Source organism: Nothoprocta perdicaria, unplaced genomic scaffold (assembly GCF_003342845.1).
Source record: "Nothoprocta perdicaria isolate Ctin4 unplaced genomic scaffold, notPer1 scaffold_33, whole genome shotgun sequence".
NCBI lineage: Eukaryota > Metazoa > Chordata > Aves > Tinamiformes > Tinamidae > Nothoprocta > Nothoprocta perdicaria.
This window is the reverse complement of record NW_020455566.1, coordinates 1,357,532-1,369,952: the sequence shown is the minus strand read 5'-3', so window position 1 is coordinate 1,369,952 and position 12,421 is coordinate 1,357,532. Positions and strand designations below refer to the sequence as shown.

The following is a 12,421-nucleotide window of genomic DNA, read 5'->3' as shown; positions in this document are numbered from 1 at the left end:
AGTCCAGACGATGAGGAAGAGGAAGATGATGACCAGGAGGAGGAGCAGAGTTCAGGCCCCCGTGTGTATATTGGAGATGTGCCGTCTGTCACAGTCATCCCAAAGCTGGTGCCCCAGGCCCTCCCAGAGGAGCATGAGAGTGATGAAGGGATGAGCGATTCTGACTCGGAGGGACCCATCCTGTACAAGGATGATGAAGATGAGGAAGAAGATGACAGCCATAACAGTAAGTCCTTGATGTTGCAGCTGGCACTTTTTCTTTGCTGAGCTTGTGCCCGTACAGAGATCTGGATGAAATTGCTAACTCATGTGGGTCTTCCAAGCAGCTGGTTCTTGGTTTTGTGATGCACTGCATCCATTTTTGCTGCTTTTGTAAAAGCTCTAGCAGCCAAACCCATGTCTCTGAGACAGACCCGCCAATACATACATTTTTGTTGCAATTAAACAGCCTCTGCCATCTCCTCCTCAGGTGGGATGGTGCTCGCTGAGCACGTGGCCTTCACAGAGGAGCTGGAGCTCTTGCTAGCTCAGGAGCCGATGTGCTTAGCTTGGAAAACAAGCCTTGGGGGAGTGGGACAGCAGGGAACGCGTGGCGTACGGTGCTCTGCGTGGGCACTGCAGCTTTCACACACATCCCCATGCTCTTCCTCCCTGCAGGCATGCTGGCTAACAAGGTGAAGAGGAAAGACACACTAGCTATGAAGCTGGGCATCCCAGCTGCCCCCCACGAGGAAAAGATCATCTTCCCTCGCAAGAGCAAGGAGGAGTGGAATGAAATTCGGCACCAGATCGGGACGACACTGATCAGGTACAAGGAACAAAGGAGGATTTTGTTCGAGCCGTTGGCACAAGCTCGGGCGGGTTGCACGGAGCTCTGAGCACTGCTGGAGCAGGACAAGTGTCTGGGCAGCGCTGCCAGGTCAGGGCTGTGGGAAACAAAGGCTCAGTGTTGCTTCCCGCCACACTTGTAATGGCTGGAAGTTTTTCCTGGAGCTGGAAGTTTTTCCTGGAGCTGAGCTGTATCCCATGGCAGGCTTCTATTCCCAGGCCCTAAGTGCGCTGGGAGAGAGAAATCTCCAAGGACTTACTGGTGCGTTGTTACTGTATGCTCTAGATGGGACATATGGGCGTGGAGAAGCGCAGCCCGAGTGGCGGTGCATTGGGCAGTGGATTGAGGTTGCGTGGTTGAACGCCCAGCCTCTGCTGTCTGCTCCGGTTCCCTGAGGCGCTGGGAAGCCATGGCAAGGCTGACCTTGCTGGCGGCCAAGCGGCTGTCCGAGTGCAGCAGAGGCCAAAGCAGAATCGCAGCTGGTCAGTGAGGAGCGTGGAGACCTTCTCCATGCACCCAAGCCACGCAGTTGTGTTCTTCAACGCCTATCTCCCAGATAAAGCCCAACGCGTTTGTCCTGTTCTTCTTTAGGCGACTGAGTCAAAGACCGACAGCAGAAGAACTGGAGCAGAGGAACATACTTCAGCGTGAGTAATGCTGCTTCATCGCTCCCAAGTATTAAAACAAAATAGTTGATGTCTTGACTCCACTTCAACATTTTACTCCAGTTGCTCAAAATAACAGCGATGATGGGTTGTGCTTTGGTTACATCAGTGTAGTAAAGCAGCTCCACTGAATTTCCTAGCGTCTTGTTGCCATCAGAAACTAGCTCTGGGTAAGACCAGGCCTTAGCAGAGGCTGGCTTTGCTAGGCTAGAGAAAGAGTACCAAGAAATAGGGTTCAAAGTATCATGTAAAAGTGCTACCTGTCCTCTGCCTGGCACTTTGGGGGACAGTATGTGAACACCAGAGCCTGGCTAAGCACAGCAAGAACTATTGAAGGTATTTTTGTGTGGGCTGGACTTTTATTTGTGGTCCAGACATTGCTGCATTGCGGTGTATCATCCAGGAAGGAGGGCCTCATTGTTCAGTGAGCGGTGTTTCTCTTGGCCATACCCTGCCCTGTGAAAGATTTAAACAAACAGCTTGACGAAAGGGAAATGTTAGTTCAGGAAGTTTCCATTTATAATATTTATCTGTGCTGCTTTTCTCTTTAAACTACTACTATAATGGCTTTGGGAGGAGCATTTTCAAAAGCCTGTTCTCAGCGGCTTGGATCTATTTTGACATTATGACCATTAATCTTTAACATACCTAGATCTGGAGAGAATGACTCATTCGTGTGGTGCTAGGGCCCCTGTTGCCATTCAGGGGGGTGTTCAGCGAGTATGGGTATCAAGTTAGTGTTCTTTGCCTACAAATAAGAGCAGGCATCCCAAAAAGAGCTTTCAGATGGTTAAATAGCTTGATGCAACTGCTGTTTTTTCTCCAGTCAAATCTAGAAAGTGCTTTTCAAAATCTGTGATGCTTAAAGGAAAAAATATTTTTTCCCTTGGCAGCGAAAAATGAAGCTGACCGTCAAGCTGAGAAGCGAGAGATCAAACGCAGACTCACCAGAAAGGTACTGCTGGCCTTCGTGCTGCGATTGCCATCTGGCAGAGCTGTTGGGGACGATGGTGACCGTGAGCACATTGCGGGCTCCTTGCTGTGGGTGAAGTCACGGGGCTATTGTGTAATTGTCCCTAGTGCCCCCACTGCAGTGCCCTTGGACCTTGGCCTGTCAGCGATGCTGATACTGCAGCCCTGCTTGGCACTGACAGGTCGGGGCTGGCATCAAGCACAACACGCTGTATGAGACCTAAATTTGTCACCTGCCACTAGAAAAGTTGTTAGTGCTGGCCTGGCTGTAGTACTGTAAGAGCAGAGCACTGAAGTGGCCCTGACTTCCACCTCAGACTCACCAAAATCCATTTCCAAAACAACAGCAGTTATTTTGAAGCTGAGAAGAGCAACAGATGTTTTTAGGTGCCAAATCCGAGTTACTCATCGGATGTTTAATCATGGCTCTAGGAGCCTGATGTTCAAGCATCCTTGTAAATGACTTGAAACGAAATCTCTACTCCTCTATTCTAGTATGTTGATCCCACTGATGTCTGACTTAGCTGAGAGAAGTTAACTCTGGCCTTTGGAGTTTGAGTGGGGTTACTCCTTGCTGGGGAGCCTTTCCCAAGGGCCTGTGCATAGGAGGCAAGAGCGTCGCTGCTCTTGGCACGGCTGCCCTGGCTCGGGAGCGTTAGGACTTGCCCTTGCCCTGGCCGTACCCAGGCCCTTCAGCAGCATCCTCTTCCTCTGGAACGTGGCTGTGGCTTTGCCCTAGCGCAGCCTCGTGATCCAAGTGAGGGCTGTAAGAGGGAGACTGTAAGAGGATTTGCTTCCTTGCAGGCTGGTTAATGAGCAGGACCTAGCCGTGTCTGTGATCCGGGTCCAGTGAGAGGGAGCTGGGCTTTGTTTTGCTTGGGAGGGCTCAGTCCTGAGCTGCTGCATGGACAAGGTGCAAACTGTCTGGTGTCCTCACTTGTTTCAGCTTAGCCAAAGGCCTACAGTGGCAGAGCTGCAGGCCAGGAAGATCCTGAGATTTAATGAATATGTGGAAGTAACAGATGCTCAAGACTATGACCGGAGAGCAGATAAGCCCTGGACAAAGCTAACGCCAGCTGACAAGGTAACCAGAAGTGCTGTGTCCCCAGGTCTGTGGTGCAGAGCTAGACTGGGGTCTTCCATGCCCCCAAAAGAAAGAAAGAACAAAGGCTATGAGCAAAGACAACTTGCTCTGTTCCTCCTGCTTCACCTTTCCCTTGACTGTGCCACCACCAAGCAGCAGCAGGTCCCATCACCCACATGCACTGTACCCAGCCTTGCTTCCCTGCACTGCAAAATGCAGCCTCAAGGGGCCTTTTTCACATTCAGATGCAGCCTCTGCCTTGGCTCCCAAATGACTCGGGAATACGAGGCATGGGGTGTTGGTCAGAGGAGCTCAGTTCGTCACAGGCCGAGGCAGGTCGGGGTAAGAAGGTGGCCGGGAAGATCCCCCATTGCCACCATGCGCCAGAAACCTGCCCAGGCCTCAGTGCAGAGGGGGAGGCAGATTAAACTCAGCCTAGCCTGGGAAGATGAGGAGGCTGCTGCAATCTGGGAGACCCTTCACCCAAAGGACCTTGGGGACTTGTCAAACTTGCCCTCACCCTTTACTGCTGAAAGGTGGTGTGGATCAGCCCAGAGCACGTTTGGATGCACAGCACCTTCTTGCCTCATGTGAGCTTGCTTGGGGGAAAGAGAGAGGGTCATTGGCCCTAGAGATAAAAAGCTCTCCTTCATGCAGGCTGCCATCCGGAAGGAACTGAATGAATTCAAGAGCTGTGAAATGGAAGTCCACGAAGACAGCAAGCAGTTCACGCGGTGAGAATGCATTATCTGCTCATCATACACACAACCGCCCAGATTTCCTGCCGGTCTTGTTGGGAGATTTGTGTCTCAGGTAGTGCTGAGAAAAATGCGTGGCACAACAGCTCCAGATTTGATGTCCATTTCCACCTTGGAGTGTTCCTGGGTGACCTGATGTGACATGCTAATGGTTCTTCCCTAAACTGGGGCCCTGAAACTGTCATATCAGAGGTGACCAGCAGCTGGTTTGAGGTGTATATGAAACCAGCATACCGAAACCTGTACGTTTTAGCTGGAATATGCTGTTCTGGACTTAGAGACATGCTGCAGAATCCACAACCTTAGGCATTTTGCTTCCCCCCTCAGCTTTGCCACCTCTTTGTAGAATGTCCTGAGGTCTATAGCAGATGTCTGTCACAAAACACCTTGGTCGTTAGCTCTGGTGTACCCACAAAGGAACTAGTGGATCGTGACCCAAATTATTCTTTCTTTTTTCTCTAAGAGTTGCCCTTTATTGGCTGAGCTGAAGGTATTTGCAGACGAGAAAAGCTTTCTAGAATGGGGTGGAATCCTGTTATGTTGACAGCTTAACTGAGGACTGAGAGTTCAGATGTTCTGTTTACTGATTTTGGCCACCTGTAGTGCTTTAGTAACCCTTTGCCACCAGTTCTAAGGATGACGCTTTTTCCCTGGGCTTTCAGGTACCACCGACCATAATTTCCCAAGAGGCAGCAAGAGACTTGAGAGGACTGCAAGTTCTCAGTGCCCATCTCCTGGCAATCCAGTGAGGGTGGACCTCGACTCTTCCAAGCTTTGCCTTCAAAACATACCTAGAAAAGGGCTCCCGGCCGGGGAAGGGGGAATCCCATCTGAATGTAGCATTTCACTGGAACAAACACATCTCGAGTGCCATCAGGCTGGAACTGAACACTATACCTCGCACGGCTCAGCAATACACCCCTCCTGGCACCCAGCGTCCCTGCCTGGAGACCACGCACACCTGAACGAACGTTTCCTCCCCTTGTTCCCTTTCTCAACCATGCCAGGCCCAGTTCTCAGCTGTACGTACTCCTTACGATTGGAAACTTGCAGATTTTCCTCCTTCTTACTAAGGGGAGGGGAAAAAAACCCAGCAGCTCTGGTGTTGGAGAGCTGAGGAATGGCGAAGCGGATGTGCCAGGAAGCACGTGTGTATATTAGCTGTGTACAGAAACCCTGCACAGATGCTGACCTGGCGGACAACTGACATGTGACTCTCTATTTTTTGTTTCGCTTGCGTCTCCATAATGTACTTAATGTCCTGAATCACTACTGACCAATGGTTTGTTGTCCTGGAAGGGAATTGTATAGATATTAACATATGCTGCATCTTTTGTTTAAAAAAAAAAAAAAGGCAAAAAAAACCCCGAACACAACACACCTTTTTAAATGTATAAAACATTCCCTCCTCTTCCCTCGCTCTCTCACTTGCTCTAATGTTAATAGATCTTGTCTTGAGATATTTAGGCTTGTTTAACAGATGACAAAACCAGGAAATGACTGTTGCCTTTTAAAAACTTGTTTAATTTGGGGAAGCCGTGACAGTAGTCAATTCTTTTTACTGTGGCTTCCGCAGCGATGGTTTTTTTTACTCTCACAAATCAGGGTGAAACTTGCCTTTTTTTTAATTTTATTTTAAATATAGCAAAACCTACTGGAAACTTGATAACTTCACTGTGTGGGTGGAAAGCTGGGAGGGGGAGAGAAAGAGGTTTAATAAGTGACCTTAAAGCAGATCTTCTCTCTCTCTCTCTGCTGAGGCCTATCGGTTCTTCCTCAATATCGGGGGTTTTTAATGGCGCAGTGGGCAGCCATGAGCAGAGGGAAGGCGCCGTGAGGGGCTGCCGGCCCTCGGTGCTGCCCCGGCGCCCACCATGTGCCAAGACCTGCCAGGCCCGGCTCCGGTACCGCCCGGGCCCGGCTCCAGCACCCCCTGGGCCTCCCCTTGGGCCTTGGTGGCCCCGAGGGGACCCCGAGGTGGCCTTGTCCCCCTCCACCCCCCCCACCACCAGCGGCCACCATCTTGAGGAGGCCGAGGGTGCCTTCCCCTTCGCCGCTTTCCCCTGCACAATAATGGCTGTAGACTAAATCCTTGTGTTGTTTATCTGTCTCCTCAGCAACAGAGTATAATTATGGAATAAAAGTATTTTAGGATTTTTTTTTAATTGAGTTTTATGACTGTTTTGTGATGGGGGGGGGATTGGCTGTTTCAAAGGGACTTTCTGGGAGAGAAACGGGGGAGGAAGAAGAAGAGTTGAACTGTCCCCGTGTGCAGAGGCTGATGAGGTGATGACGGCGCATTTTGGAGGGAAAACACACACAAAAACCACGTTTTTGCGGGGATTGGGGGGACTGGGGGCGGGGGAGGGGGGGGAAGGCAGATCGCCTCCCTGCGCATGCGCCCTCCCTCCCTGCGCCTGCGTGCGCGTCCCCGCCCTCGCTCGGGGGGGGGGGGGCGGGGGAGGGGGGGGAAGGCAGATCGCCTCCCTGCGCATGCGCCCTCCCTCCCTGCGCCTGCGTGCGCGTCCCCGCCCTCGCTCCCGCACTGCGCACGCGCCGGGCGCGCTGCCCAATCGCACGCCACGGCCGCTCCGGCCCCGCCCGCCGCTGCTCGCGGCGCATGCGCAGCGCGCTGACCCCGCCCTCCCGCTCTATAAATTGCGGCGCGCAGCAACGCTCGCTCTCTTTCCCGGCGGCGAGCGACAGGAGGAGGACGTGAGTTGGTGACGGCGGCGCCTGGGGCCTCGTGGCGGCTCTCGCTCTTGGGGGGCGGCCGGTGCCTCGCGCGGGTGGCGGGGACCCAACGTGGACATCCGGAGAAGTAGCTCTCTCTCGGCCCTGTCCGTGTGGCGCAGGGGAGCGTAGGCCCTCGGGCCCAGGACGTATATTCCCTTTCCACAACGTTGGAGAACAAGCCGGGCCTCGCGTCTGCAGCCTGCATATTCCTACTGCTTCTCCGAGCCCTCGGGCAGTGACGGAGGGGATAAACCATGCAGGAAACAAGCGCTCTAAGGGTGGCTCTTGGTGGGGGGCGGGGGCTCTGCTTCGGCGGGGACCAGGTGCCATTTGTGAGCGATTCCTTAAAATACTCCTTATTTATTTCAGATGCAGGTTCGTATTCAGCGGGACGTTCTTGCAAGGTGAGTATTCCTGCAATAATAATGTTACATCGTCCTGTGCTTGTAGTTATGCAGCTCTAAACAGCTTTTCTTTCAAAGCTTGAGTTACGTTTTTTTAACTGATTTTGACCAATGGAATTGGTTTAACAGCTTGCAGTAATTAAATGCCAGTGCAAACTTTGTAGGTGGTATTTCAGAGCAAAAGCTTAGCTTAGAGGTTTCCTTGTTTGTAAGATGTTGCAGAATTTACATGGTTTGGAGGGAAGAGGTTAATTCCTGAGAAGAAAAGTGGACAAATGACTTCTTTTTAAACGGGATTGAATGGAATTTACTGGTTTAGTGAGGTTAACGACTTGCTCAACAGCCAACATTTGTGGAGAGCAGCAGCTTGATGGGCCATTGAGATATGTGGGAAGAAGCCACGTGCTGCCTTTTAAGGCTGGGAATGTGTGGCTGTCCTATGACTGATACCTGGAACTTGCATCTCATAATGGTTTAATGGGACAGGTGAAATTGATTATTAGCAGAGCATAAAGCTACAGGACATCGGAGTGGCCTGGAATTGGAACATGGGACAAGTGTTGGGGAATGTTCCTAGTTCTGGGTGCTCTGGGTTGCTTAGTGTTGGGAAAGCGGGCGAAAGGATTAAAGTTGGAGCACAATTTGAAATTGGTTTATAAAGCACGTGTAATGGTCTGAACACTTGGTGATACTGAACTTGGAAAATAAAGAAGTTTCTTTGAAATGCTGTGTGGCTCTTGTCTCTGGTGTGCAGCCATGAATGACCAAGTCCTTCATTCCCTGAAGCTCAGCACTCTTAACTGAACTGCAGGGTTTCCAGTCCCCGTGTGCTTGCCTTGCTCTCTGGAGTTTGCCCTCACTTCCCGAGACGGGAACAGCAGTAGGCTTTGCCCAGTCCCCTCCGGATTCCACTTGTGGAGCCCGTAGGCTGGCATGGGCTCCAGTGGGGTCTGCGTGGTGCCTGGAGAGACTGCCCAGGCTCCACCAGAGCCATGGAAGGGTGAGTGGGGTGGTGGGGCCCATGTGGGCCATTAGGGAGCCTGGGGGCTCTTGTGGGGGCTGTGGGAATAGCCCAGGCCTGTAGGGCCTGCTCAGGCTCATACAGAGCAGTACTGTGCCTGTGCGGAGCCTGCAAATGCAGTGCCCAGGAAGGCCCCCAGGGGCCTATAGAGCTCGCCAGGACCCATAGAGGGTTCTCGGGGGGTTGTGTGGGACCTGTAGAGCTTGTGCTGGGCCCATGTGGGCAGGAGGAGGCTAAGGCTGGGCATATAGAGCCTGCCAGGTCTTGTTTAGAGCCTGGGCAGGGGGGTGTCCATGCCGAGCCCATAGTGCTCACCAGGCCCATAGGGAGCCTAGGGGGTCTGCGTGGAGCCATGCGAGGCCCATAGCACCCACCCAGGCTCATAGGGAGCCCCAGAAAGTCCAGGTGGGGCCCACAGGATCTGCCCAAGCTCACACAGCGCCCACGGCCTCGTGGAGCTTGTAGAGCCAGCCTCATCTCACAGAGGGCCTAGCCCTGGGGCTCGCAGAACCTGCCGTGGCATGGACAGAACCTGTGGAGGGTCCTACGGGGCGTGTGGGGGTGATAGGGGGCTGGCAGCAAGTTGTGTGGGGCCCAAAGGGCAGGCCCAGGCCATAAGGGATATGCAAGGCTTGTGTGTGGCCTGTAAGAAGCCTGTAGAGGTCTACATGGGGTCCATAGGACCCACCTGGGCACATAGGTGACCTGTAGAGGTCCACATGGGGTCTATAGGGCCTGCCTGGGCTTGTATGGGGCCCGTGGAGGGTTGCACAAGACCTGTAGAGCCTGACTGGCTCCATACAGAGCCTGCCACAAGCCTCCCGGGGCCCATAACGCCCCCCCAGGCCTAAGGAGAGCCCCTGGAGGTGGCTGCCGCGTGGCGTCCCGTGCTGTCCCTGCACACTGCTGTCCCCACCGCACAGCCCCCAGGCCCCGACACGAGCCCAAGCAGCGCCCGCCTCCGCGCACAGACTTTATTGCGCCCGCCTAGCACTGGCTGAGGGGCCGTGCGGCGCCCGTGACGCCGAAGCGCGCCTCCAGCACCGGCGAGCTCGCCCGCCGCGCCTGCGCCGGCTGCTGCCCGCCCGCGAAGAGCGTGAAGGCGCCGGGCTCCACGCGCCATGGCGGGCCCCACACCGCGCGCTGCGCCGCCGTCACCTCGAAGGCCAGCTTGGCGGCGCGGCCGGCCGGCAGCGGCACGCGGCGGAAAGCCACGAGCTGCCAGCGCGGCACGGGCACCGAGGGCTGCTCCCAGCGCAGGTAGAGCTGCACCACCTGCGGGCACCAAAGGGGCTGGCCGAGCTCCGGGATGGCGCCCGGCCCGCGGCGCCGCGGCGCTCACCTCCTCGCCGTCCCGCTGCCCCGTGTTCTCCACCACCACGGACACGGAGAGGTTGGCGCAGGCGGGCAGCGCCGCGGCGCTCAGCACCAGCTCGCGGTAGGAGAAGGTGGTGTAGGAGAGGCCGTAGCCGAAGGGGTAGAGCGGAGCCGTGGCACCGTAGTAGCGGTACGTGCGCCCCGCCATGGTGTAGTTCTCCATGGGCGGCACCTGCGGGGAGCAGCCGCGTGGCGCTGGGCCCGGCGGCACCGCGGTACCGGCGCTGCCCGTGCTCACCTGCTCCATGCCGGCCGGCCACGTGGCCGGGAGCCGCCCGGCCGGGTTGGCGCCAGGGCGGCCCAGCAGCGCGTTGGCGATGGCGAGGCCAGCGGCCTGCGCCGGGAAGAAGCAGGCCAGGATGGCGCCCACGCTGGGGTGCTCCTGCGCCCAGCGCACGTCCAGCGGCCCCGCGTTGAACAGCAGCAGCACCACGGGGCGCCCGGCGGCTGCAGGCACGTGGGGTGTCACCAAGCCCTGCTGCTGGCACCAGCGCCCCGCGGCGCCGCAGCGAGACCTACCCGCACGCACGGCGTCCTGCAGGAGCTGCAGCTGGTGCCCAGGCAGGGACAGGTCCTCGCGGTCCTTGCCCTCCGTCTCCACGTCGATCCCTGTGGCAGAGCCCGGGGTCAGAGCGTTACCCGTGGGAGGACAGGGCGGCACTGCTGGCACCGCACCAGCACCCCACGTACCGGTGCCCAGGCACACGAGCACCACGTCAGCGCCCCGCACCGCTGCCGCCACCTCGGCCGGCGCGTAGTGCTCGCAGCGCGGCTCCCGGCAGCCCGCCGCGAAGCTCACGTTGGCCGCCAGCGTCTCCAAGCCCCTCCTGAGCCAGGGAATTGCCGCACACGGACTCACCCTTTGGCACGCGCGGGGCGCAGTCGGGAATTGGGAGCCCCGTCCCGCCTTACCGGGGCGTGTAGATGTACTGGGGCTCCGGGACGGGCGCGTAGTCCCCAAACAGGACGCGGGGGTTGTCAGCAAAGGGGCCCACGACCTGCGGAGCGCAGCGGGGCTGAGCGCGCGGGGCAGCCACGCTCGCCGGCCCCGCGCCCGGCGCTCACCGCGATGCGCCCAGCGCCCGGCTCCCTCAGCGGCAGCGTGTCCCGCTCGTTCTTCAGCAGCACGAAGCTCTTGACGGCGGCCTCGAGCGCCAGGGCCCGGTGCGCCGGGCTCTGCACCTCGCTGAGGCCCAGGCGGCTGTAGGGGTTCATGGCCGGCGGGTCGAACTCGCCCAGGCGCAGGCGCGTGTAGAAGAGGGGCCGCACGCGGGCGCGCAGCGTCTGCGGGGAGCGGCGGCGGCCGGAGCTGCGGCACCGTCCAGCGGCGCCCGCGGCCCCGGCCCCGCTCACCTCCAGCGTGACGTTGCCCGCGGCCAGCGCCTCGCCAATGCGCATGAACACGTTGTCCCTCATGCCGTAGGAGAGCTCCAGGTTGCAGCCGGCGTTGACGGCGGCTGCGAGGGACGGGGCGGCCGTGAGCGCACGGTGCCGGGTCCCGCGCCCCGCCGCGCACCCCGCTCACCCGCCGCCGTCTCCACGAAGCTGTGCGTGTAGCCGTGGCCCAGCATGATGAGCTCCAGGGCGCCCTCGTCGCTCACCACGTAGCCCTCGAAGCCCCACTCGCCCCGCAGCACGTCCGTCAGCAGCTTCTTGTTGGCACAGGCCGGCACGCCGTTGATGCTGCCGGGGGAGAGCGGCAGGAGCGCGGCGGCTGGCACCAGAGCGCGGCTGGCACCGGAGCGTGGCTGGCACCGGAGTGCGCCCAGCACTGGAGTGCAGTGGCCGGCACCACAGCGCAGCCAGTACCAGAGCACGGTAACCGGCACCGGAGCACCGCCAGCACCGGAGCACGGCTGGCACCAGAGCACCATGGCTGGCACCAGGGCACGGCAGCCAGCACCGGAGCGGAACCGGCACCCGCTGCGGCCGCCAGCCCCGCCGGGCGGTACCTGTTGTAGCTGCACATGAAGCTGAAGGAGCCGGCGCGCGCGCAGGCCTGGAACTGGGGCAGGAAGGTGGTGCGCAGGTCCCGCTCCAGCACCTGGCCGGGCAGAGCGGGGCTCAGGCCCGGCCGCAGCGACCGCTGCCGCCCGCGCCCGCACGCACCTTGGCATCGAAGCTGAGCCTGGACACGGGCACGTTCTCGGGGCCGCCGTGCACGCTGAAGTGCTTGCAGCCGGCGCTCGCCTTCACGTAGCGCGGGTGCCCGCCCTGCAGCCCCTGCACGAAGGCAGTGGCCAGCTCTGCCGTCAGGAACGGGTCCTCGCCGTACGTCTCCTGTGGGCACACGGGCTGCTGGGCGCCCCGGGACCCCCCGGCCAACACGTCCCTGGTCCCGCTGCAGCCCCCCGAGCCCGGATGCAGCCCCCCACGCCGCACCTGGTTGCGGCCCCACAGCGGGTGCCGCATGATGTTCAGCACCGGGCTGAAGCAGCTGAGCCCCGTGTGGTCCCCGTAGCGGCCCGTGGCGCTGAAGTAGTTGTGCTTGGCGCGCACTTCAGTGGCCGTGGCGTTGGCCACGCGGTGGACGAGCTCGTGGCTGCGGCGAGAGCCGTGTCGGAGCGGGGCCGGG

General features: G+C 58.2%; 3 protein-coding genes and 1 non-coding gene across 4 annotated transcripts in view; 3 read left to right on the top strand and 1 right to left on the bottom strand.

The window, feature by feature from the left end:
• The window catches only part of PHACTR4 (phosphatase and actin regulator 4), a 33,133-nt gene extending 27,546 nt beyond the window's left edge, over nt 1–5,587 (top strand). The window contains exons 7-13 of the mRNA XM_026043421.1: nt 3–226; nt 658–808; nt 1,421–1,476; nt 2,388–2,449; nt 3,413–3,550; nt 4,208–4,284; nt 4,971–5,587. Of these exons, the coding sequence (XP_025899206.1) occupies nt 3–226; nt 658–808; nt 1,421–1,476; nt 2,388–2,449; nt 3,413–3,550; nt 4,208–4,284; nt 4,971–4,986 (724 nt within the window). The 3' untranslated portion in view covers nt 4,987–5,587. The remainder of the gene's footprint in view (nt 1–2; nt 227–657; nt 809–1,420; nt 1,477–2,387; nt 2,450–3,412; nt 3,551–4,207; nt 4,285–4,970) is intronic.
• A 1,521-nt stretch (nt 5,588–7,108) lies between these two features.
• LOC112950960 lies at nt 7,109–7,313 on the top strand. The gene has a single exon (XR_003250107.1). It is a non-coding gene; the product is annotated as a small nucleolar RNA SNORA73 family (small nucleolar RNA).
• A 58-nt stretch (nt 7,314–7,371) lies between these two features.
• Nucleotides 7,372–12,421, top strand: part of TRAPPC3 (trafficking protein particle complex 3) — a 10,179-nt gene continuing 5,129 nt past the window's right edge. The window contains exon 1 of the mRNA XM_026043426.1: nt 7,372–7,448. The gene's annotated coding sequence lies outside the window, so the exon portion shown is untranslated. The remainder of the gene's footprint in view (nt 7,449–12,421) is intronic.
• LOC112950837 (xylan 1,4-beta-xylosidase-like) overlaps nt 9,457–12,421 on the bottom strand; it is a gene marked incomplete at its 5' end in the record, with an annotated part of 3,421 nt that continues 456 nt past the window's right edge. The window contains 12 exons of the mRNA XM_026043470.1: nt 9,457–9,744; nt 9,812–10,018; nt 10,085–10,293; nt 10,366–10,455; nt 10,537–10,673; nt 10,759–10,844; nt 10,912–11,130; nt 11,200–11,303; nt 11,372–11,529; nt 11,799–11,890; nt 11,956–12,126; nt 12,229–12,388. Of these exons, the coding sequence (XP_025899255.1) occupies nt 9,457–9,744; nt 9,812–10,018; nt 10,085–10,293; nt 10,366–10,455; nt 10,537–10,673; nt 10,759–10,844; nt 10,912–11,130; nt 11,200–11,303; nt 11,372–11,529; nt 11,799–11,890; nt 11,956–12,126; nt 12,229–12,388 (1,921 nt within the window). The remainder of the gene's footprint in view (nt 9,745–9,811; nt 10,019–10,084; nt 10,294–10,365; nt 10,456–10,536; nt 10,674–10,758; nt 10,845–10,911; nt 11,131–11,199; nt 11,304–11,371; nt 11,530–11,798; nt 11,891–11,955; nt 12,127–12,228; nt 12,389–12,421) is intronic.